At 37.7% G+C, this 26110-nt stretch overlaps 1 protein-coding gene across 8 annotated transcripts in view; it reads right to left on the minus strand.

Annotated features, from left to right (window-relative positions):
- Positions 1-26110, minus strand: part of NR3C1 (nuclear receptor subfamily 3 group C member 1) — a 119736-nt gene that overhangs the window by 89606 nt on the left and 4020 nt on the right. For all 8 annotated transcript variants that reach the window (XM_025445537.3, XM_025445536.3, XM_049102235.1 and 5 more), the window contains exon 2: positions 23843-25054. In XM_025445537.3, coding sequence (XP_025301322.1) covers positions 23843-25038 — 1196 coding nt within the window. In that variant the 5' untranslated portion in view covers positions 25039-25054. The remainder of the gene's footprint in view (positions 1-23842; positions 25055-26110) is intronic.

Genomic DNA, 26110 nt, shown 5'->3' on the forward strand with positions numbered 1-26110 from the left:
GAACCTGGCTCTACAGTTTATTACAATACTGAAGCAGTTCAATGGATCTTCCTAACAGTAGTCCCTCAAATCCTTCTTTCCCCAACCCCTAAAAAGATCGTTTCTGGTATCTATTTAAAAGTAAGATTCCCAAGTAGCTCTGAAACACGTTGATAATGCTGTCAACTTGGGACGCCTGGGTGGCTCAGTGGTTGAGCATCTGCCATTGGCTCGGGTTGTAATCCTGCGGTCTCGGGATGGAGTTCCACATTGGGCTCCCCCCTGCATGGAGCCTGCTTCTGTTTGTGTGTGTGTGTGTGTGTGTGTGTGTGTGTGTGTGTCATGAATAAAATTAAATAAAATTTAAAAAAAAGAAGAATGTTGTCAACTTACTAAGCTTACTCTTTTTAGCTGACTTGTTGTCACCTTGGGCTGGCAGCCAGGTGCCAAAGATGGTACCCCTTGCACAGCCACTGGCAGGAGCCTACTGAATTTTTGTCTCTTAAAGGCCTGAAAATGTTAACTCAGGAAAAATGTGCACTATCATCTTTCTTCTCAAAATCCACTAATTATAAATATGCCATTATTATTTGGCCAACTTTACTTAACGTGAGAGGATAAATTATTTTTGAGAGTCTCTGTTCTGGGGCAGGATGATAACTTGAATTTCCTCAGCTGTATATTTAGGGAAGGGAGTCTTGAGACATGAAGCCAATATATGAAGAACACTGGCTACAGATCCGTGTATTATAACACAGGAGTTCTCCCAGGCTTTAGCAATGACTGGCATTTAGCTGAGGCTGTACTGGTCTGGCTTTAGGCTGTTACTGGACGCACCCCTACTCAAACACCTAATTATCTCAACAGTTTCATGACAATGCAGAAGCTCAAAAATTCCCAATTGGAAGTTCTTACTGACTCTCAAGAATTCAATAAAAGAGTAGGAAGGAAAGGAAATCTAAAGTTTAAAGAAAGTGAAATTAGGTCTATACAAAAGCAAATCAATAGGAATCTATAAATGCTCGGAAGCTTAGTATGTGATAGTGAAGGCCATATGATGCTAGAGGAGTAACCATTCAGAATAAAGCTATTAGAGTTTGTCCACGGATTCTATAGAGCACAGCTGAACCAAAAGTCAAGTGCAAGGCATGGTAGGCTATTAATAAAAATAGAGAAACAGAAGATTCTAAATTTTTCTAAGAGTCCTACTCTGATCACTAAATGAGTCTCTAATTGACTGAAGGCCAAAAAAGAGGAAAATCTTTAGATTCTGTAGTAGTCTTTAAAAATAGAATGGTTGGTTGTTTTTTTTTTTTTTTCATTACGTGGACATCCTCCATTACACGGAAAGGCAAATGTAAGCAGATATACCTTAAGTAACCAGACAAATTAGTAATACCTTACATACCAGAATGAAAAGGCAAATTTTTTTTAAAGAAAACTCAATTAGAATTTTGAAAATAACTTGTAATTTCAGTTCTCACATTTTTATTCCACTATGAAAAGTGCCCTTGCTTTCAGCTGACAACTAAAGCAAGGTTTTTACTACATCGTCTAGCATTCCATTAGAAACCACTTTGATCTTTCTTATTTCCCATCAGTCTTTTCCATTGTTCCATAAGACTGTACGCTCGTGGGCAGAACTGTGGCTTTCTCTTTTTAGTCCTTAGCAAGACCTTCAAGCGCTCCGAAGGCAAAGGATCAGTGCTTGTTGACGGACATGAGTCAGGGCAGACTGCGGCTGTGGCGCTCAGGAGGCAGAGAAGTGAAGCAACAGAACTGTCGGCTTGGCAAGAAGAGTGCTGAGGACACACTCCATGTGTCACTTACCAGATGCGTGTCTTTGGTCAACTTGCTTCACCTCTCCTACCTTTTGTCTCTTTATCAATAAAGCAGTGATAAGTGATACTCTTCTTTTAGCATTATCATTAAACAAGATCACAAATGGGAACATTCTGCAAATGTTAAGAGTTCTAGGTGACTATAACTTACTATTACCCATGCCACTGTTCCAAGGGTGAAATATCAACCCTAGTTCTTTGTCCTTTCCCAAATAATTTTTTGCCTACCCACAAAGTGCTGAACTGATCAACCCACCTCTCTTCCTCAGCCTTTACTTAGCACTTGGTAGTAAATCTCAAAATTTCTTACACAATTTATGTTCTATCACAGCTGGATATTCTTTTCTATTCTTTCCTGATTCAGCATCATGCTCACCTAACATGAATCTTTAAACTTTGGTACAACTGTTGGCATACAAAAGTTGGGGAGACTGAAACTGACCCAAAGTATCCTCCATGCAACCTTGCAGCAACAGCTTACTACTATTCTGTTCAACAAGCAAGCATGACTACTGGTCTGACTTTTAAACCACACATGCGTAATTTAACATACTAGTTTCATTTGCTGAAGCAGAGCAGCTCCAGAATATACAGAAAGTTTTTCTTCTAGGCACTTTTGTAACCAATGTTTACTCTAAATCCTAATCTCAATTTCTGCATTCAAATAAAACCAAAAAAAAAAAAAAAAAAAAAAGGAAAAACAACCTTGCTTTCATTTTTAAGTATTTTTTAAAAATCTACTTAGAAGGTACTGTGAAAAACCAAAATGTAAATACTTTACACCCACTACTCTGGCACAAAACTAAGAGCACTACCACATGTTGGTGAGGATGTGGGGCAAAAAGAACGCTCCTAACAAATTGTAGCTGCATATACCTTATGACCTGGAATCACTTCTAGATAGAATTCCCTAGGAAAACACTCTTAACAATACATACAGTTTCAGAGAAGCACTGTTCAAAAGAGAAAAAAAAAAAACAAAACCCTAGAAACAACCCAAATGTCCATTAACAGGAGAACAGATAAACGTGTACTTCTCTATTCATTCAGAGGCATTACATACATCGCTATTAATAAAAGTCAGGTTACACAGATGAATCCTATGATGTCAAGTTAAAGAGAAAAAAGAACAGGCTGTAAAAGACTACATTCAACATGAACCGTTATGTGAATTTATAAAACATCTAAAACTAAGTGATGCATTATTTAGGAATATGTAAATAGGTAGTCAAGTCATAAAACAGAATAAAAATAAAAAATTCAGTAGTACAGTTCCCACAGGTGGGAAGGGAGGAGATGCGACCGAGAGGAGGCTGACGGTGAGCTGCTAACATAATGGTAACAATATCTTCATTACTTTAGGTGGCGAGTACAAAGGAGTACTTGCTCTACTATTCTGTAAATCATACCTATACGTTATAGATGTTTTCTATAGGTATGAAATAACTTGCCAAAAAAACATGCTGCCTATGGTAAAATTAGAAAATGTGTTTTCAAGAGAGTTCATAAATTTAGTTTCTCTTTCTGGTCTTTCAGCTCCTGCAAAGGTCTCTTTTTGCCACTCTATTAACATATAAAATGTGCGACTGCCTTTAGAAGATGTTCCCTATTCACTGTTTATATTAACTTCCCATATTCTAAATTGTTTGTAATTGGCCTGAGTCTCACCAACTTGGGGATTATTTTGCAGAGCAGTAAATGGAAGCAAAAGATTAAACACTTACGATGAACCACAAAGAAAGAAAAGAGCTGAATTTAGGGCCTGAGACTTGAATTCTTGAGTCATGTTTTATTGAGTATCTACATTATGCCTCTTCTCCCAAGTCCCTTGGGCCTTCATATTCTACCTATTTTCAGAAGTGCCATCTTATAACTTGGGGCAGTCAGCATGAAGTGAGGAAAACCACAAATCTCAGCCATGGGATGCTGGCATGCAGACAGTTGCTAGATTGAACACACCGCCATGCCAGACTGCAGGCCAACATCATCACGTCAGCAGCTATATTTGCACACCTTCTCCAAAATCCTTCCCAGGCCCTCACTCTTTCAATGTAAGAAAGTCTAGCCATCCCACCTATGCTTACATGGAAGATTTCAGGAATTTTGCACAAAACAAAGCAGTGAAAGCCAGTCCTGTGGATGACACATAATTTTAAAAGAAACCTATAAGAAAGCTATTTAACACTTCTGATGTTACCTTAAAGCAAATTTCAAACTTTACCTTTAAGAACTTTAACCTAAAGAAATACCTCAAAAGGGGGGAAAATATGTACACACACATACACTACAACATTGTAATAACAAAAAAAAATTGTTATTCTAAATTCCCTTCAGTGGATGTCTAGTTAGACATATAACAGCATATCTACTTAGTTATAAAAAAAATGAAGTATATTTGACAAGGAAATAGGATACACTTTTAAGAGAATTTATATACAAACATACATATTTTATAAATTACTCAAAATTTTTAAATATTTTAAAGTATTAAAAAATGGGCACTTTTATTTACAAGTAGATTGTCCAACTTCTGGAGACTATAAAAAATACACAACACGCTGCCACTCGACAATTCTGACGGGAATCTACGTCTCTGAGAACTGACTACTGTATCAGTTTGCACTACGTGCTGAATTGATTAATGAAAGAGGAAAGTATAAAGGGCTTAAAAAAAACTAAGAAAAAAGTCTTTATTTCAAAATCATCATGGTAATTTCTTAATCGTCTCTGGATGAATATTTGGGACAATGTGAAACACAGGGGATGGTTTGGTATTTTGCAACTTTTTGCTATTTCTTCCCTGTTAAAGTGGGCACAGTGCTCTACTCTATTTTCATAAACCCTCACTGTTATTTGGCTTTCATGGGAGGCTCCCTGAAATTAGGTCTGTGCCCATTAGAAGTTTTCTAAGGCAAAATGGGAAAAAATCATTACCTGTTTGAAAGGTGTGTGTGTGTGGGGGGGGGGACAAAGCCAGTGTATGTGGATAATTAAAGGAAGCTGAAAACGTTCTCCTATTTGACACACAAGGGCCACGGGAGAAAATAAACTGAAAGGTTAGGAACCAGGGGAGAGTTAGAGCACCGCAGGAGCAGCGGATGGTTAGAGAGTGTCCAGGAGCACAGAGAAGTTCTCACATTGGGATGGGGAGGTCCTCACGGGGCTACCGCACCTCATCCATCTACAGCTACTCCTGGGGCTGTGCCGCCGCCCCCCACAGATGGTGACATCCCGGGAGAAAGGTCAGGTCAGATGAGCAGGCACAGGGAGCCAGTGGCATTCCTCCTGGGGGTGTAACTGGGGGTGCTGACTCCCAGGCTGTCACGGGCTTCCCCTCATCTCAGCGGGGGTCCAAATCCTACCCTCTGCTCCTTGCCAAGGGAGTTTACTGGCACCTCTGTTGTCCTTCTTGGAGCAGGGACTTCAAACGTGAGTCATCCCCCTGGGGTTTTGTGGAGTATCTGAAAACATTCGGAATCCCGGTGCTCCACCCCGCCTGCCAGAACTCTTAAAATAGAGTGAAGGCAGGAAGGAGAGAGGCCCTGTATAGAAATCAGTATTTTTCTTATAGTATGGCAGGAAGCTTGGAAGCTCTTGGAAGAGCTTGGTACCACCAGCTCTTAACAGCAGTACTGATGGATTCACGTTCTCCAACTCGAGGATACCAGGGTCTGGAGGGGCTCTGGTGAGACACTAGACACGAAAAATGACCAGGGACAAAGGAGAGCCAACAACGTGGCAGTGTGCTCCGTGGGCAAGGGGCGGCGGTGCTGGCTTCACATACATGTCAGGTAGGCACCGTGACTGGGGTACACTGGGAAGGCTCTGGTACCTCACTAGCTTTTCACTAGAAAAGGGGAAATGTCTGAAATTCCACCATTAGGATTTCACTCCTTCCTTAAAGTTGTGTCACTCATTAAAACAAAAACAGCCCTCGGTATTAAATTGTTATTTTCACTGAGGTAGCTAAAATTCATTCACTTCTTTTTCATAAGCCCCTAAACACAAAGGAGGTTGGTAGGGAGGAACGTATCCCTTGTCCTGGGAGCCCGGGGAGGTGAGTGATCTGGCCACTGCCTCAGGCCAGCCTCAGGGCTGGCAGCAGCTGCCTGTCTGGGACAAGACTCTACCCACAGGAAGTGTGCATCTGCTTAAAAAAGAAGCACCTGAGGATGAATTAGGTGGTCCCTTCTCCCACACTCACGTGACCATCCTCTGACCTCAACACGCTTCAGCACCTGTTACAGCGAATTGTTTCTCACAATTTGTATTTGGCACCATGTCCTCCCAGCCAGATGCAGGCTCTTCTGAGATCAGAAGTTCTGAGCTCTCTTCCTTCTCCAGAGCACAGAGTGCCACGCTGAACGGTAGTAGTTAAAGGAATTGAGTACATTTGAAGTTTCTGGTCCTTCAGTTGGTGATACTCTAATTGCTTATGAAACTTGCCCAGGGTGGAAAAGCAGAGTCAGTGTGACCAAAAGGATACAAGTATGGAGTTTAGACACTAACTGGGATTCAAATTCCAGCTCTTGCACTTATTTCTGAAATCCTGCACTAGCCACTTAATCGCCCTGGTAGGCACTCAGTAATGATTGATGCACCTGAACTTCAGATTCTTCATATGTAATTTATTAAAAAGAAAGGGCTAGGTATTTGCTAGGTACTTAAGTAATGACTTTTACTCATGCAAAATAAAAAAAAAGTAGTGTCTAAAGTCCATAAAGACCAGTAGTCTTAAAAACCAACCAACCAACCAACCAACCAACCAACCAGGGCTTCTAAGCCAAGGACTTTCACTGTCCATACTAAAATATTTAATCCATCATTCATCAAAAAAGTATAGCCAACCTTTCTTAGAATAAAGGTCATCAGAAACATGAAACATAGTTATGGTACAAATAGCAACAGACTTGCTTGCATTCATGTGATTAGCAAATGCCAGAGGTGGTTCGGTCAGTTTTCAGTTCTGGACCTCTCCTGAGAGACACAATGAAAACTCCAGTTAATATTTCTGAATATCTGGATTCTGAACTATCTGGCTCTTTTTGTGAATTCTGTGTATGTGACCTTTCCCATTTCCTATTAGTAGGATGGAGAAAATAAAGTGATTTCTAGATGTGACAAATCTATCTAGTGTTAAGGTACCCAACATGTCTAAAAGGAGCCAGAATTCTTAAAAAATGAATAAAATCCAGATTTGCATCTCATCCCATGAATCATAGTGAATCCTACCCAAGGACCCCCTTGGCTTTTTACTTAACTATGGGTCTCAGCTACTCTTTTCTTATAGGAAAATACCCTAATGAGTAGTCACTTCATTTTGAGGCCACAACCAGTCAATTATTCCTCTTTCCTAACATACTTTCCCTTTTTTTTTTATTCCAAGGAAGTGACTGGAGTGTGGGAAATAGGAATGAAAGCAATTTCTTTTATTTACAAAATAAGGTTGAAGCATGTGACTTGATTAATTCAGGAACTTGCAAGGTGCTTCAGTATAGGTAATAACTTTTTTTTAAGATTTTATTTCAGAGAATGAGCAAGTGAGCATGAGTGGGGGGAAGGGCAGGAGGGGAGCAGACCTCACACTGAACAGGGAGCCCAATGTGAGGCTGATCCCAGGACCCCAAGATCATGACCTCAGCCAAAAAGGCAGATGCTTAACCAACTGAGCCACCTAGATGCCCCAGGTAATTAATAACTTTAGACATGGACACGAACAATGGTATATTTGAAAACTGACATCCAGAAAGTGAAGTCCTTTTCATTGAAGGATTTAATTCATACTGAATCATAAAAACTAATTTTTAAGTTTTTCTCTAAAGAGGCAGAACCTTTGCATTGTAATGTGACTCTTGGACAGTTAATATTCTCTTTTAAAAAAAAAAAAGCCAAAGATGGGGATCCCTGGGTGGCTCAGTGATTTGGCACCTGCCTTCAGGCCAGGGTGTGATCCTGGAGTTCCGGGATCAAGTCCCACGTCAGGCTCCCTACGTGGAGTCTGCTTCTCCCTCTACCTGTGTCTCTGCCCCTCTCCTCTGTGTCTCTCATGAATAAATAAAATCTTTAAAATAAAATTTAAAAAAAGCCAAAGACATACTAAGAAATCAAACAGGAGCAATGGAATTATCATACCCCAAGAATCTGTCAAGAAATGAGAAGATTGCTCTTCCTCAGTTATTCTGATTTACCTTAGTCAAGTTTCTAAAAGTAGTAAGAGAGCAACTCTAGAGGAACAGTGGTGGGGATGGGGGGCAGGCAGGAATGGGAGAAAGCCAGACAGGAAGCACTCAGCACTCATTTTAACGAAACATCTATCACATATGCATTTTTCAGTTCCTCTTCAAACTTATGGTCAAAAAAAAAAAAAAAAAAAATCTGATAAATGATCCCAGAGGTTCAAGTCTCCATTACATAACTATAAATACTTAGAAAGTTTTTTTTGTTTTTTTTAATTTTTATTTATTTATGATAGTCACACAGAGAGAGAGAGAGAGAGAGAGGCAGAGACACAGGCAGAGGGAGAAGCAGGCTCCATGCACCGGGAGCCCGACGTGGGATTCGATCCTGGGTCTCCAGGATCGCGCCCTGGGCCAAAGGCAGGCGCCAAACCGCTGCGCCACCCAGGGATCCCAGTAAGAAAGTTTTTAAACTGGCTTCATTGTGATCTTAACTATCAATTTATGGGGGCAGGGTGGAAGCTTAAGAAGAGGGTGGTATGGTACAATGGACAGTGCTGCCAAGCATGAACCTTTGGCATTAAGGAGTCGTCTCCTCTTAGCCACCTCACCAGAAATAATAGTGACATTTCATGAGTGCTTTGTAAATGCCAGACACTATGCTGTGCAGTATATGTGCATTATCTCATTGTGTTCATTTTAAAGGTGAAGGGTAGGAGGGTTTATAGGGTTATAAACTTGCTCAAGGTCACAGAACTATTAAATAGACTCACATCCACAGAGTGTGATACAGTCCTAATTCTGACCCACAATACTACTAATCGTACTAGGCCTTAGTTTCCTCATGTGAAAAAAAAACTAGGTATCAGGACTGCCTCCAGTTGGAATTCTAGGATTCTGGGACAGCAACAGGAGCATACTCTTTGCGGTCCATGCTTTGAATAGTGAGTGGGCTTGGAACCTTCTCCTTGCGGTATATGCTAACATTCACCACCCTATCTACACTTTTGCTTCTACACACAGATACAGAAATGGTGAAGCTGGTTTGGGAAACAAGTCCACAAGCAGTCACTCTGGTCTACTGGCTACCTCTCAGCAAAGGCCTGGCTACCCCTGGGCCTTCCATTAAGTGCCTAGCAGGGTAGGCATTGAATGAATGGATTAATACTCCACAGCCTCTGTTGGAAAGAACCTGAAATTGGTTACCACTGCTTTAAGATTTCCTACAAATCTTTTAAATGTAACATCCATAGACCATAAGCTCCACAAGGACAGAGACAATGTGGCCTCGCTCCCTGCTCCATCCTTTGTAACTTGTGTTGTGCCTCAGATATTCTAACAGCTTAATACAAGTGTTCTTACTGTTGTAACTGGATTTTTATAGTTCCTAACCGCCCTAAAATGGGTAAAAACTATGATTAAAGGCCAGGCCATGCTATTTGCTTCCTCTCCTATATGATTCTTTGTTCAAATAGCCAGCCTGAATCGGGCTTCTCAAGTGCGAGGTTCTGTAGTGAAAACAGTCCTCATCCTTAAGAATGGATCTAGCAGAAAAGATAAGTCAGAAACATATAAGGCAAAAGGGAGGGGGAAAGGAAATATATAAAGAAATCAGTATTAATTCAACAAATATGTATTGGATATCTACCATGTGATAATCATGGAGTTAGGTATAAAGAACTGTATGGTGAGCAGCTGCTACAGATACCATCAGAGAGGATACCAAGACTGAGAGGGACTGGCAGGGACACATAAAGGAAACTGCAGAAACTAAGTGGGCATTCAAGTGTAAAGAAGGCTACACAATGTGAAAAGCAGAGGAGGAGCCTGAATTCCAGACCACAACAAACCTCAGTTCCATCATATGGTATATGCTGGTGTGCTGTGATCAATTTTAGGATTTGCGGAAAAAATGTCAATAATCATTTTTTATTTTCATTGTAAAAAAGAATATAAACACTGCAAGATCAGACTGTGGTTTGCTGTAATCCCTGTGAAAAATCATTTGGAAATACACATTAAAGATGTAAATACACATACCGATGACTCAGCAACCCTACTTTGGGAGGAATCTATCCTTAGAAACAAAGGTACTACATGTTAAGTATTCACAGAAAAGGGTATTTACTGAAGCCCTGTTTGTAGTGGCAAAAAAAAAAAAAAATCAACAACTGAACAGAATACAACTATTAAAAAGAATGGGAAACACATCTGTTGATCTGGAAGGATGTTCAGGATGTCCTGTTGGGTGAGAAAAGCAAGCTGCAGAGAAACTGGTATGTGATGGTGCTATTCTTATTTCCAAGCAAATAACCCAGAATGCCTTCTATGTGTGTGTATACACTTACATGCTGGAACAGGCAGGCAGGTGATAAGGGGAAGACAGGCAGGAATGGGTGGAATAAAGAAGGAAAAGACAGGCAATGTAAGTTTATTAGTGTTTTCTTGGTATAATGTTACTGAAGGGAAGAAAGACATTTTTGCCAATTTTGAAAAGGCATTTGGAAAAATAATAATGAGTAAAAACCATTTGAATAGAACCAGTTCCCAGACTATCCCTATACATTCACTCACATGCAGATATTCTTTCCTGGATAAGACAGAAGAGCACAGAGTTGTAGGAAATTGTGTAAAAACCAAATCCTCCAAGGGTTCTGGCACATGGCTCCTTGCCATGTGCCACATTTGGCACATGGGTCGTAGTGGAAAGAACACTGGAGAACCACTAGGCCAGGAGCAACAGAACCACAGACGTTTTTTGATTAGGCCAATTATATTGAAAGCAGTGTTGTAGAAGATCAATTTGGCAGTACTGCATGGAATGGATTGAGAAAGGAGATGGGGGAAACTAAGAAAATGATTAAGAAACTACTGAGGTTCTAAGAGTTCAAACTAAGGGATGGCCAGATTTTTTTTTTCCTGTTGCACTGACTTCTTAGGTAACAGACACTTATTTCCTCCCGATTTCCAGCCTTTGCCCCTTACTCTTAACCCAGGATCAGGGTCTCTGTGGTCTCAGGAGTGTGTTTCTTATTATACACTTTAATAGTTTAATCTAAATTTCAGAGACTGATTAAGCTCTTTTAAAAAAGGAAAAGTATACACTAATCACTAGTATGTTGTTCCATTGAGGGTTTTACTGACTTCTCTTACTTTGACTTCTGAGAATGTTTACACATTTGAAGGACCGGCTTCAGCAAGGATTTCTTCTTCTTAGAAAACTCTGTTCTGTCTCTCCTACCTCCACTGCCATGATAGCATGAACTACTCTGTCTCCACCCTGATTTAAACCTGCTGCCTTCTAATTCTCCAGCTATTCGTTCAGTATCTTTTGTGGCTGTTTTCTTTGGATGCCTTCCAGAGCCCTGTCCTTGGTCCTCCCTTCTTTTTTCCCCTAAACACTAAAGTAGTTCATTCTTAAATGACCTCATCCACTTCTCTTGCTTTAGCTATTACCTACTTACCCTGCATTTTCTCTTTTCTGTGACTGTCCTGACCAAATGAAGCTTAACTCTCCTACAACTCTTAGTAGGAGAGATAACTTCTCTTACTGACCTTTTTGATTGCAGTTATATACTATAGGTGCAACAAGTCAAAACCATACACAGAAGAAGGTAAATCTAAAATGTAACGAAGTTAGAGAAAGGTAATTTAGAATTCAGGCAAAAATAATCTACCTCTCAGAGTATTCGGTATAATTATTCACACACTTACATGAAAAATGGGCAAATCAAATTCTTGCTGGACTTTCAAGTCAACACAAACACATATGGTAGGTATCTGCTAGAATCATCCCAAATCTTAAACAGAAAACAGAAAGATGAGACAGCTTCTGCTATGAAAGGTTACTATCTTGAACAAGATAAAGAAAAAAAAAAACTAAACCTCAAACTTCATTTACAAGTTTGGTTACCCTGATTTGTTCAATGGTGAATGTACCAGAGATGTCGTAAGAAACTATGAAAAGTAGTCCATTTCAAAGTCATAAAGCAAAGTTAAAGAATGACAACAATTAAAAAACACATTTGCTTTATGTAGTCTATGTATACAGAAGCGCTTGTGCATCTTGAAACCAAAACTGTGGAGGAGATAATCTGTGCTGTAATTCCTGTTAGTGATACTGACAATTTCTCTTCCTCAGGGAAGACAGAAGTGTGTCCATCCCTACTCATCTTCTTGGTATTTGTATCAATTTTCTTTATTCATATATTCGACATGTATCTGCAGGGGTCTTGCTATGTGCTAGACATTCTTCTACTTGCTGGGGTACAGGAGTACAGGATACTGGAAGACAGTATCACTGCTCTCATGGAGCTTACAGTCTAGCAGGTGAACAGCCAAGACACACACAATCACTCAAACGTGGAAGGCAAGGGAACAGCATATGAAAGATGCTACTATTTTACACAGAGCCATCTGAATAGGTCTCTCTTAGGGAGTTGACATTTAAGTGGAGACCTAAATAAAGAGAGAGAATTAGTGTGGGTATCTGGGGAAAGAAGATTCCAGGCAAAAATTCCTCAAGTGTGGGCTCATGGGAGATCCCCAAAGAGGACTATGCTTCTAGAGCATAAGGCAATATTCTGAAGTGACTAGAAAAAAGGTGTCTAACACCAAGGGTGCATAACCATAGGCCATGTGTTAAGGGTGAAAATCCTGTTTTCTCCCTATCTTGTATCACAGAACGACAGACTGTACATACCAGTTTCCTCCACAAGTGACTGAAATCTGCTGGCTCATTCCTAACTACACAGTCCTCATCTGATGAGCTCATTTGTTCTATCTTTTCCTTCTTCTGTCTCAGACTCCTTGTTATCACCCCCACTCACCCACCCACCCTTTTTCCCCCCTAAACAACAGAATCAACTGTTTCCCATTCATCCACACTTTCCTCTATGAAGTCTCAGTCATGCCTCTCTGGGGCAAAATTTAACCTCCTCCAAGTGTACATTTCGAAAAGCCAATTGCACAGGGGTTGGGGAAAGGGACAATGAAAGAGGTACAGGGATCTGGTAATGGACAGAACATCACCAGACTGCTGTGTGAGGCTGGAGATTTTTGTCTTCTTCGTCTCTGTATGCCCAGTGCCTAGCTCCATAAACGTCTGCTGCCACTACTGCAGTCGGAAGGCTCTTAGAGACCATGTAAGTTAACCTCCCACTCCACCCATTTCAAGAATTCCTTTCTCAGAACATGCCTTTGTAGCTCTTCCTCCTATTAACACCGTGTAGCTAGGCTGCTTATATATTTCCCAGTGCTCATACAGAAGCAGTTAGGCACAGAAATATCAAATTTAACCGGATGCTGGAATTGGAATTTAGAACTTTCATTTTCCTTTTCCATGGGCCTCTGAGTTCTAGCTTTTCCCTCCAGCTTCATTTACTGTTTTCTCTTTCAAATAGGTCTGTGGTAGCTCCAAAGCACTGTGCAGTTCTATTAAATGACATTATGAATCAAAGGGTCACTCGTCCCTAATACACTGAATTAGAAACTGCTTCACCTATGTTTTTAAAGAACATTTCTTCTTATATTTAAAATCTAGTAGACTGCACCAACACCAGACCACTGTAAGTGCTTACTGATAAGGAACATTTTCTACCTAATAGGAAAACAGAATGTAACAGAATGGTTACAAAAGGAATATCCTATTACAAATGCCACTGCATGCATCTTTATGACTTCAAAGTCTGGGATCTACTTCAACTTTAGCATTTTGTAAATAATAAACATGACTAAATTTAGAAAATAGTGACAACCAAAATTTGCTTAATTTTTTTGGTGTTTTTTTTTTTCTTTTAAAGTACTTTCACTATGAGCAGGACATTTCAGGCTATAAAGAATAAAAGAAAATGTGTGAATATGTGAATTTTATATTGTAGCTTTAACTCAAACTATTTTATGGGCATAAATAATTTAAGTAAAAAAAATAATAGTTTAAGTGTACTTTGAGTTCTTGACACATCGATTGTCACTTCGTTAATTCCTCCAAATATTGAGGATTAAAATGAGAAATTAAATTCTGGGAGATGAGGAATTACACGTAGGTATTTACCTTTACTTTATATTACCTATAGTCAAATTTCCTTCAAATCTAAGGGAAAAATAGGCACTTTATTTGAACATAAACATGAAAAAAATCAGGCCTCAGGCAAATACTATTTGTTCTGTACTATGTCAAAAGGGAATATATAAGCTGTTAACATAAAGCTCCTGGGTAGCCTAAAGCAAACAGATCACACCTTAACCACTGAGCACCATCTATTTCAGACTGGTCACCCTGGGAAGCTAGGCTTTTATTCCAGGGAAATTTAACAGTTTTAAACATCTAAAGAAATACCTACATGGGTTCTTTTAAATAACTTCAATGAAAACAAATGTTATAATGTGTGAGAGGATTAAATTTCTAAATTTTTGGAAATGTTGAAATCACCTGGAATCACATAAAAAAGGTGAAAGATAAACCATGAAGCTAAGGAATAAATAAATTTTCTGATTAAGCAAGAACATTCAAGTGTTAACTATAGTGTAATGAGTCCAGTTTCTTTTATGGCTTACATGATGGGTCTGAAGGCAATTTCAAAAGAGGGATAATATATATACCATTTCAAGGTGGAGGCTTAGAAATACAACATTCGTTTTGGGTTTCTGTTTTAAAAAAATCTATCTATTTTATAGTCACACTTTCTCCTTAATAAACTCAGCTGGATTCCAGATGACAAATTTCACATAAAGTTCTAATTAAATTTTTTATTGTTTCCCTTTTTAAAAAGCTGCTTACAAACTTAAGTTATATTTGACATTGGCATGTTTACCATTTTAAACTGCCATTTAACTTGTTTCTGTACTTGGTTCTTTGTGATATAAAAAATATTTATAACTTTGGTTTAATCTGTCAAATGTTTGTTTTTTTGTTTTTACCATTTGATCAATAAAGAAAAAGGTTACATAATCCTCCCAAAATTTATACACTTAAGATAAATTTTGGTATTCAATAGAGTCAGAAACTCCTTTCGCCCAGCTTTGCTAAATAAACATGAAAAAAATTTAAAGAATTTAATTCTCATTTTCAGACAAATTAAAGTTTTTTAATGAAACTTTAATGAATCTTTGCATACGTCATTTAAGAACACTGACAGTAAAACATCAAGGGGACCTTCTAGCATTTATTAATAAAAACCTAAGAATGTAGCTGACGTTATCGATATGCTATTAAATTTAAGATGACAGACCTAATAAACAGAATGCACTGAAAAACTAACAAAAAAACAAAAGTGAAACAAAATTAACCTAAATACAATTACCTTGGTGCCTGAAAACTTTCAATATAACTTTCCTTATGGCACTGGCATCCATGACCCTTCGAAGATTGCACACAGTAGTTGCTGCAAAAGTCTTAGTGACCGAGGAACAGGATACACCTAACACAGGCACAGATGTCCTAATGTATTTGGCCAATGAGAGTCATGCTGGTTTGAACTCAGGAGAACTTGGCAGAGCTTGAAAACTTCCACCTTAAATTTTTTTATATTTTTAATTTTCTTTTTCTTTTCTTTTTTTCTATTTATGATAGTCACACACACAGAGAGAGAGAGAGAGAGAGAGAGGCAGAGACATAGGCAGAGGGAGAAGCAGGCTCCGTGCACCAGGAGCCCGACGTGGGATTCGATCCCAGGTCTCCAGGATCGTGCCCTGGGCCAAAGGCAGGCGCTAAACAGCTGCGCCACCCAGGGATCCCAGTTTTTAATTTTCAAAGTAAACATACATGCACAAATCCTGTGAGGCAAAAATGCCAGGCACGCTGTTTTACAGAATCTGAAAATGTCATAGAAAGCTGTGACTCTACCAACATACACAGGACAGCATAGGCTTGATCCCATTTCTCCTATATATATTGTTTAAAGATTCACGGATGACAAATAAAAACTTGTAAAGACCCATTGGAAATTTCTAACACAGTATTTATATAAATACTCCCCTTCAGATCAGTATTCAGTTTTTCTGACTATTCTTTTTCCTTGAAATGGAAAAAATGTCTTGTTTTTCCACCTGTAAAGTTAATAACAGCTGTCTCCTCTTCCACATAGATAATAGCAGAATCAATAACTTAATACAGAAACTAGAATTACAAACCTTCACAGGTTACAAAGGAGTTTAAATGAGATGAATGCATACAAAGAAAGCCCTTAGCATGGTGCTGCCACTTAATGCACACTCAACATTAGTGGAGGAGGAAAGGGTTAAAAAAAATATAAGAAAGAATATGGATATGGTACATTTTCAAAATCCAAAGTTGTTGATTTTATAGCAACTTTTATAAAAATACCTGGTAATCTGTATTACCTTTCAAGTCTCTAGAACTAGAGAGCATATTAGTTAAGAGAAACCTGATAGAGAAATTTAGACAACAAAGAATTACAACACTCAGCAACACCACAAACTAATTCTGCAGTGTTCCTCTAGGCATTTTGTATGGGTCTCACTTCCTCATCTGGAAAAATGAGAATGTGGGAGATGAGCTCTCAAGAGCCTTTGTGCTCTAATCTAAAATCATTGTACCTAGCATATAAAACAAGTTCCGAGAACCCAAGTGCTCCACCTTTCCAGCTCTACCAACAATGGTGTTTACCTATCCTTTTCTGCCACCAACTACACTAATTCTTATAAAAATACCAAATCCCAGTTTGTTTTTGGTCTTGTACTTCATAATAAACAAAAGAAGTCAAATAGCCAACCTAACTATGTCATTCCCTACACCCCACTGCCTCCTTCACTAAGGACAGGTTAAGAGGACCGTAAAATTTTAGAAAGAGAAACACACACACGTGTTAAGAAAATAATACATCTATAATTGTCAAGAAAGTACTTTCATTCCATAATCTCTAATCATTCAAGGTTAAAGACTGGCTCTGCTCAGCTTTAGAACTTTCTGATTTTGAGTCTAGTTCTTTTCTACTGCGACACCTGGGTGGCTGAGCAGTTGAGCATCTGCTTTCAGCTTAGGTCATGATCCTGGAGTCCCAGGATCAAGTTCAGCATCACGCTTCCTGCATGGAGCCTGCTTCTCCCTCTGCCTGTGTCTCTGGTTTTCTCTCTCTCTCTCTCTCTCTCTCTGTCTCTCATGAATAAATAAAATCTTTTTAAACAGTTCTTTTCTGCTATTTCTATTACTGAGTAACTAAATCAAATTGGAAGGAATTTGAGGGTTTTTTTTTTAGGTAACTAAATTGCAATTTAAATCATAAAATTAAAGAAGACCTTTCCCTCAATAATTATAAAACAACATTAAAACAACAACAAAATCTGTCCATAACAAACTGGTAAAGCTTTAATGTTCGACATGTGACAATCATAAGGTCACAAGTCACTGTGTTGCCCCAACAGCATGAAATAATAAATCAGGAACTAAATTAGATATCATTTCAAAATAGCTTTAAAAAAATTGGCTATCAAACACACTTTCATAATAGCCACCATTAAATATTATGGATGATTACGAAAACAACTAGAAGAAAAGCTCTTTTTATTATAAAAAGGAGTAAGAGTTAACATTTATTGCAGCAAACTATATGTCATACAGCATACTCAAGTTGAATGCTCATAGTATTAGTCAAAAAAATAAAAATTCATCTAAGATCATGGGCTAAACAGCTGCAATTAATCATTAACCCTTTCTCTCCCTGTATATATACATGTACATATGCATGTATGTATTTGGTGCCTCATAGAATGAATTTTAAAAATTCTAGGGACGCCTGTGTGGCTCAGCAGTTGAACGTCTGCCTTCGGCTCAGGGCATGATCCTGGTCCTGGGATAGAGTCCCACATCGGGCTCCCTGCATGGAGCCTGCTTCTCCCTCTGCCTGTGTCTCTGCCTCTCTCTGTCTCTCATGAATAAATAAATAAAATCTTAAAAATTTTAAAATAAGAAGTACTTCCACTAAATTTACTGCGTTATTAGGTACTGTCAAATCTTATAATATCTTGAAACTGGCTCAAAAAGTATTTTAAAGCACTCAAAATTCATATTTGAATACTCCGAAAAAGTATGTTTAAGCATACAGCTCTACCAAGATAACCAATTAATATTTAAATTGGCCCAGATATAAAAAAATAAAAGTAAAAAAAATAAATTGGGCCAGATATAAAATTAGGGAAACACGCACTTTCATTCAAAATAACTGGCTTGAAGACCAACATTGCAATACAAATAGTTTAAATACTGTCTAGCAACTGCAGAACCCCCTCATTTATTCCATCTATGTACCATTGAATAAGAATTTAATTTCTTCAATATTACAGCAGAGAAACACACAGCCTCTGGAAATACATTACTGAAGAAAAAGGCTGCAGTCTACAGTCAGATGAGAGTGTATATAAAGTGTAATAGTGAATATAAAGTGCTTCTATCAATGTAAGATGATCATTATTTCAAATTCATTGCAGTAACTCAACTTTCATTGATTAAAGAGCAGATTAAGTTAAAAGGAACGAATATGAACCTGAACTTAGCTGGAATCATGTAAATGGCATTAAAATCATCCTTTTTGGAGGGAATGAAGCATAGCAAAAGACAATAACATAACCCCCCTATAACAGTTAGGGCTGTACTGCCACCCATTAGCTTTAAGTTTCCACCTCAAATAAAAGCAGCTGAATTGTAATCGTGGTTAGTGCACTCCCTCATACATAAACACAATCCCAAAGTTCTCAAAGTTCTCTGAATTTCTTAACTGTTGATCCAAATTGCTGTTTTTTGGAATCATTCTTCATATTTCCAAATTTATCCCTCACCATTCCACATTTCTAGCACTCCTCCCTCTCTCACTCCCCTGCCCCCACCACCCATTAATTCACAAACTCCATGGGAAATCCTGAATTTAAGGGTCATAGGGATGACAGTAAGATCAAGATGACAGCCTGTCAAAATTAGGTGTTTGGAGGTTGAAAATCACTGTCTACAACTCATTTTGAACTGCTATAAAATTGCATATTTTCTAAAATGTATACTGTAATGAATAAAATGAAGATATAAATCTCCAGTAAGTCACATTCTAATCCAGTTCAGCATAGAAATGATCAACTGAAAAGGAAAATAAGTCTTAATGGATCTTTCCTTTAAGTGGAAATTCTTAGGAATATTTTTATTTACTTGAGAAATACAAAACATAAGCAGAATAAGCCAGAAGAAAATGAGAGTGGTTGGCTCTCTGAAACTACAGAAATAAGAAGAGCATGGGCTTTTAAAACCTTTCTGAAGGACCAATAATCCGGAATTGATTTTTTTTCCCCAGCTAATAGCTTAATTAAAAAAAAAAATTCAAGCAGCCCCAGGTGGCTCAGCGATTTAGTGCCGCCTTCAGTCCAGGGCATGATCCTGGAGGCCTGGGATCGAGTCCTGCATCGGGCTCCCTGCATGGAGCCGCTTCCTCCCTCTGCCTGTGTCTCTGCCTCTCTCTGTCTCTCATGAATAAATAAATAAAATCTAAAAAAAAATTTTATTGAACTCTTGTGCAACACAATTCACCAATATGTACTCTCCATGATTCAGAAATGTGGAAGCAGGTGCCTGTTAATACGGCAAATACCTGTAAATACTACCTGATACAATTATCAGAATGCTTATTTAATTTGTTCACATGAGCAGTACATAGTACATAAAGAGAATTTACTGCTAATTAAAACTAGGTGTGATCTTTTAAAGAGAAAAATGTTTTAAGAAACATGCCCCAGACTTACTTTAAATGTAATGTAAATTAAGATTTCCTAACAACTAGGCTATTTCAATCACCTGCAGGCCAGAGTGGATTAGGACTTATATAACCAACCAATTAATACAGATGCTCTTTCACATTAGGTACTCACACTAAAATAAACCCTTTTGATCCAATCTCTCCTTCACTAAAATCTCAAAAGGCCCCTACAGTGATCTCCACCCACATATGAATTTCATTATTAATACAATTTGCACTTAACCTACATTTATATAAGGTATGTTTCAGACTAACTCATAAAATTTATAAACATACAATGATATATTTAAAATGATCCAACTAAAGTATCTGGAACACCAAGAGACAAAACCAAAACAGCATCACAATTATACAAATATCATGGAACAGCCAAAGAAACATTTCAAGAAGTAATTTTAATAAAATAGGACCCATGCTAATCACATATTTCTAATATTGGAGTCATTCCACACTAAATTGACACACCTGAATACACAGTGTATTTTATCTTTTTTTCTTTTACTAAGACAGCCTTAATAAAATACAAGTGTTAAAAATGAAAAAGACATCATAAAGCTAAAAATATGTAAATAACCTAAAGCAAATCTCCTTTAACATAAATTCTTTAAGTATCAGAAATATTAAACCCAAAAAAGACAATGGAACACTCACTCTCAGAACCTTTGGGAGGAGATGAAAAACAAAAGGTAGGAAATAAACCATAGTATCCTTTAAAAAACGAGGGTAAACATGACCAAAACAAAATCTCTTCCTTATGCCTTTTTTTCAGAGAAAACATTCAGCACAGTGTTAACAGGAAAAAAAAGAAGAAAAGAAAGAAAAAAAAGAAAAGAAAAGAAAGAAAAAGAATTTGCTTCCCTCACCCTGTGTTTGTACCACACAGGTCTTCAATTTCATTATGTTAATAAAATTGGACATGGATGCAATTAATACTGAGAGATGTTTAAAATGTACATAAATTTTCAGGGCTTTATACATCAAAGCCCTAAACTCTCCTAAGATTGAGTTTACAAAGTCATCTTGCATCATTCCTTTTCTTCAATAACCTTACCCTTCACAAAATGGTCAACCTTTTAACACTCAAGTTTCAACATAATCCCAATAAAAGCTCTAATTCTACCTAAAACCACTTACTCCTCTGCCTCTTTTCAGCAGCTTCACCATTAATGCTTAAGTGCAAAAATGTGTTTTCATCAATGTTATAAGTTTATGTCAAATTTGTTGAATTTCAGTACTTAAAAAGCATAACTTAAAAAGTTAGTATGGCTAGTTTGCTTTATTTAAAAAATGTATGATATCACTAATTTTTCTCTTCTTTTACTGTCAATTAACCTAATCCTTAAAAACAAGGTTTTTGACTATACTCAATTATGACAGTCATAATTTTACAAATAAAAATGAACTGAATGTTAACCTATGTTGACACAGCAGTAGGAGGTGCCTTTCCTATCAAAACAAAGTGTTGTTTTTTAAGCATTTTGAGAAAAAGCAACTTTAGGTGGCAGCTTAAAAAATCAAATTACAATTTATTTTTTAATTAAAAAAGGAATGCAAGTTAAGTTATTATGGTATATAATATTTTTACATGTAAAATCAGAAAGTCAGTATTCACCATAGTTGTGGTCTCAACATGTTGATCATTTGGGTCACTGCTAACAGCTATTGTTCAGCTACAACCATGTAACATATACAGAAGAGAAAGCAACCAATTTTAGTTATATCAGGGCTGTTGTGTGGAAACAATAGACTAATTCAATGCTGGTTAGAAAAGGAACATTGTTTCAATTTACTTGGAAGAAGCTTTGTTCTGGGTAATCACAGTTCTCCATGTTAAGTTAATGCCATAAGGTATGAAATTTTCAAACATGAGCAAATTATCCTGTGTAAGATATTACACCTTTTCATTAGGACACAAACTGATTATAATTACAAATCACACATCAGTATTAAAATCATCATTTCATTGGATATTAAATACTCTCGAAAGAGCCACATCACTGCTTTGCCTATCACCATGTGGTTGTTATGAGGCTCAAATTAAAAGTGAAGACACTTTATATGCCTTAAGTTCCTATGGAAAGCATTAAAATCATCTTTAATGATTTAAAGGTATTATGTTCATCTAAGACTCATGCTCCAGATTCCAGATTTTACAAGGCTTAATGAAAGTTCACTGTGAATGAAAAATGGTTAAGTCCTGTTCTATACTTTTTTTTACAGTAAAAAAAAAAAAAATAAAAACAGTACCATAGTGATTATTAGAAGAAAATGCATTAATAATCTCCTAAAAGTTTCCTAGGAGGTATGTTTCTTTGTACCATTGCATGTTTTATAAATTAGTGTGAGTTTCCTACAGATAGCTTAGGCGAGTCAACTACACTTTTTTTTAAGATTTTATTTATTTATTCATGAGAGACAGAGAGAGAGAGAGAGAGTGTCAGAAACACAGGCAGAGGGAGAAGCAGGGTCCATGCAGGGAGCCGGATGTGGGACTCGATCCAGGGTCTCCAGGATCACGCCCTGGGCTGAAGGCGGCGCTAAACCACTGAGCCACCCGGAATGTCCTCAACTATACTCATTAAGAAAACCAAGCAACTGAATCATTAATTCCACTAACAAAATTTTGAGATTGAAAAATTTAAAACACAGCATGTCTTTTAACATTTAAACACAGCAATTTATAAAATAACATCTCAACTCTCCTTACTGAAAACATTTCATTCAGAATGTCAACAATAAAAAGTTGTAGTATTCTAAATAAAAGATTATTATTAAATAATAGATTACTAGTTACACAAGAACCAAAGTCTTTTGATAAGAAACAGGCCTTTTAAAAGGAATAGAACATAGCCTAAATCTAAGTTCAAAGTTTTTCTCCCAACAAGAAAACCTTCCTCCTTAAAGACAATATAAGAAACAAGTGAGTGTTCCGATATATGTTTAAAAGAAAAAGCATCTTAGAGAGTTTTAAAGAAAATCTTCATTGACTAATTGCTGAAACAATGAATAACACTAACAACAACAACAAAAAAACCTTGAGAAGCTCACCTACAGATTAAATCACTGTCTACTACTATGCCTTTCAAAAAAAAAAAAAAAAACCCCAAAAAACAAACCCCACTTATTAATCAATCCTGTGTCTCTACAATCACATTTTTGTATTTCCTTCACACCTAAAATGTGATACACAACTCAGTATTTTATCTGAATTAGGAACAGGTGTACAGGGTAGAGAACTTAACCCCAATCAAAAGATTTATCTAAATTTAGCACCTTTTCCTGGTAATTCCATTTTAACAGACCTTTTTGAGGTCAAACGGAAATGACCGAGAAAAAAAGAATACAGAGAAACAAATCAAATAAATGACAGCTGAGAATTGAAGCTTCACAATGTTGGCCAACACATATCTATCTGAGAACTTGTAGGAACTTTTCAAAATCAGATTTTGTTTTGTACCATGTTGTCACCAATTCCTTTCTTAACAAGACTGAACAGCAGACACAACTGTGTACTTTTAGGTCAGTTTAGCATAGTCGCCACTGGGCAAGTCCCACGTCTAAGCCTACGGTCAGGTACACTGCTCACTGCGTTGCTTTAGCAATCTCAAAATTCAAATTCTTCCACAGAAGGTTCAGTTTGAAGAAAAGGCTCATTGTTAGACCTTCTGATTTTTAACCCTTTGACCTCCTCAAGCTAATATTTTACAAGTGAATGAATAGAGCACACAGCTTTTTACTTTTCACTCTAAAGTAAAAGCGTATTTTAAGAACACATCAATGAACACAATCAAAATATTAGGTATCAACCCCCCTTGAATTTATGTAATTTTTTACTCAAGATAACTTAATGAGCAACATTATTTTGAATTTTTAAATAAAGTGTTCAACTACCAAATGTCGTTATTTCAGAGAAATGCTTAACGTACAGATAAACCACTTAGGCTGTCTTTCAGCCGTACCTACTTTCAAAGGACCACTTAAACTCAGTCACATGAGAAATCAAAGGAGTCTTTGGAAAACACACAAATCACTCAATATTTAAGTCTATCAATCCATTTTAAATCCATTCTTAAGAAATAGAAAGCATTCATCTTACCTTGAATAGCCATTAGAAAACACCGACCGACCAGGGAAGTTCAAAGTCCCCAAGGAAGCCAAGTTATCATCGCCAGATCCTTGGCACCTATTCCAATTTTCTGAACCAACAGGAATTGGTGGAATGACATTAAAAATAGGCTTCTGATCCTGCTGTTGAGAAAGGGATGCTGTATTCATGTCATAGTGGTACATCTGTCCCCCAGAGGTACTCACACCATGAACAGAAATGGCAGACATTTTATTACCAATTATATTTGCCCCAGAAAAGCTTGCCTGACAGTAAACTGGGCCCAGTTTCTCCTGCTTAATTACCCCAGGGGTGCAGAGTTCAATGAAATCTTCTTTTTCTGTTTTCACTTGGGGCAGTGGCACACTGTTGGGGCTGGCTAAGATCAGATCTCCATTATCCTTAATTTTAGGTTTTGTGTCCGGCAAAACGAGAGGTTTACAGTCCTCGTTCGAGTTTCCTTCCAGAAGGAATGGATCGTCCTCTCCTGCCAAAGGAGAGAGCAAACAGTTTTCATCTATCAAGAGGTCTGATCTCCAAGGGCTCTCACTCGCCTCTTTCTCTGGGGACCCAGAAGTAAAGTCCAAATCCTGGAGTTTTTTCCTCCAAACGTCAAAGGTGCTTTGGTCTGTGGTATACAACTTCACGTTGCCCCCATTGGTGCCCGTCTGGCCTTTTAAATGTTGCTGTTCTGAAGACACATCAGAAAGAGTTTGTGCAAACTCCTTCTCTGTGGGGGCAGCAGAAACAGCAGACACTGAGCTCTTGGGGTTCTCTGGAACACTGGTTGACCTATTGAGGTTTGCGATGCTTTCTTCCAGAAGCCGAAAGTCTGTTTCCCCAGAGGAAAGGCTGATTTGGCCCTGTTGTGGGAATCCCAGGTCATTTCCCATCACTTTGGTTTCTGTCTCGCCCATATACAATCCCATTGAGAGTGAAACTGCCTTGGACAGATCTGGCTGCTGTGCATGGCTTCCTGAGCCTTTTGGAAAATCAACCAAAAGTCTTTGCTGCTTGGAGTCTGACTGAGAAGCAGCAGCCAGTGAGGGTGAAGACGCAGAAACCTTCACAGTAGCTCCTCCCCTCAGGGTTTTATAGAAGTCCATCACATTTCCCCTCTCCCGACCAAGCACACTGCTAGAGATTTCTTCTTTACTGGGGGGACTTAATGATTCCTTGGAGTCCATCAGTGATTATCATCAGCTACCAGGCAAAAAAAAAAAAAAAAAAAAAAGGGAAAGAAAAGAGGGGGAACAGAATAAGCTATAAAGTCACATTATCTCAGTGATCTGATTAGTAACAGACTGTTAAATGAACCTTTTAGTTAACTCTGAATCTAATTCCTTGTTATCAAAAGAGTAGTTTCTGTCTTCCGGAATAAAAAAAAGCCACGTCCCCTTCTCCTATTCAGCGTGCCACATTTAAAAGAACAATGCAGTTCAATTGCACAGCTGAGGGCAAAATTGTATCAAACTAAGCTTGGCTATTCATCCTGCCACTCACAGAACTGTAACTTTGTTAATCACAGACATTATAATTCATTACATCTGATTATTCTAAAGGTTCAAATTGATGTCAAAGTATTTCATAAAAAAAGAGTATTATCATTAAAATTCCTACTTCCTTTCAATCAGTCAAGGCTGTTTGCTTTTCTGAGAACCAAAACACATAAAATTTGATAAATACTATGATAGAATTCTCTTTCAAACTGCTCACAAACTGCCCTCCTACCTGCTAGTCACACATCCAAACCTTTGGTACAATCTACTGGTAAACCATGCACATTTTATTTGAAAAATAAACAATGATGATCTTCCAATACACTAAGAAACGCTCTTATTTTTAACCCATATTTCTTATTGAACGTGTCTGTTTCAAATGCCTGCCTTCAAATTTTGAACAGAACAAATGGATTATGTTGTATATAGGCCGACTATAATTTGGATTTTATAAAGGAATATACAACGTGCAGTAGCTTCTCCCTACAATTTTAGCGTAAATACAACAAATACACAGCTCTCTCAACCCTTACAACATAATAGAATCTAAAGCGACATTTATTTTTTAAGTCGCTTAAGACCCTCAGGATGTGACGGTATTCTACCTCTAAATTGAGGGTTTTTTTTTTTTTCTCCCCCTTTCCAAATAACGAAGCGTTAAAAAGAAAAAACCCACAACTGTAAAATCACGTTCATATAACCCCAGGTAAAACGACAGCCAATAAAATGCTCAGAATCCTTTTCTCTGTATTCTAAACCT

Source organism: Canis lupus, chromosome 2, assembly GCF_003254725.2.
Source record: "Canis lupus dingo isolate Sandy chromosome 2, ASM325472v2, whole genome shotgun sequence".
NCBI classification, from domain to species: domain Eukaryota; kingdom Metazoa; phylum Chordata; class Mammalia; order Carnivora; family Canidae; genus Canis; species Canis lupus.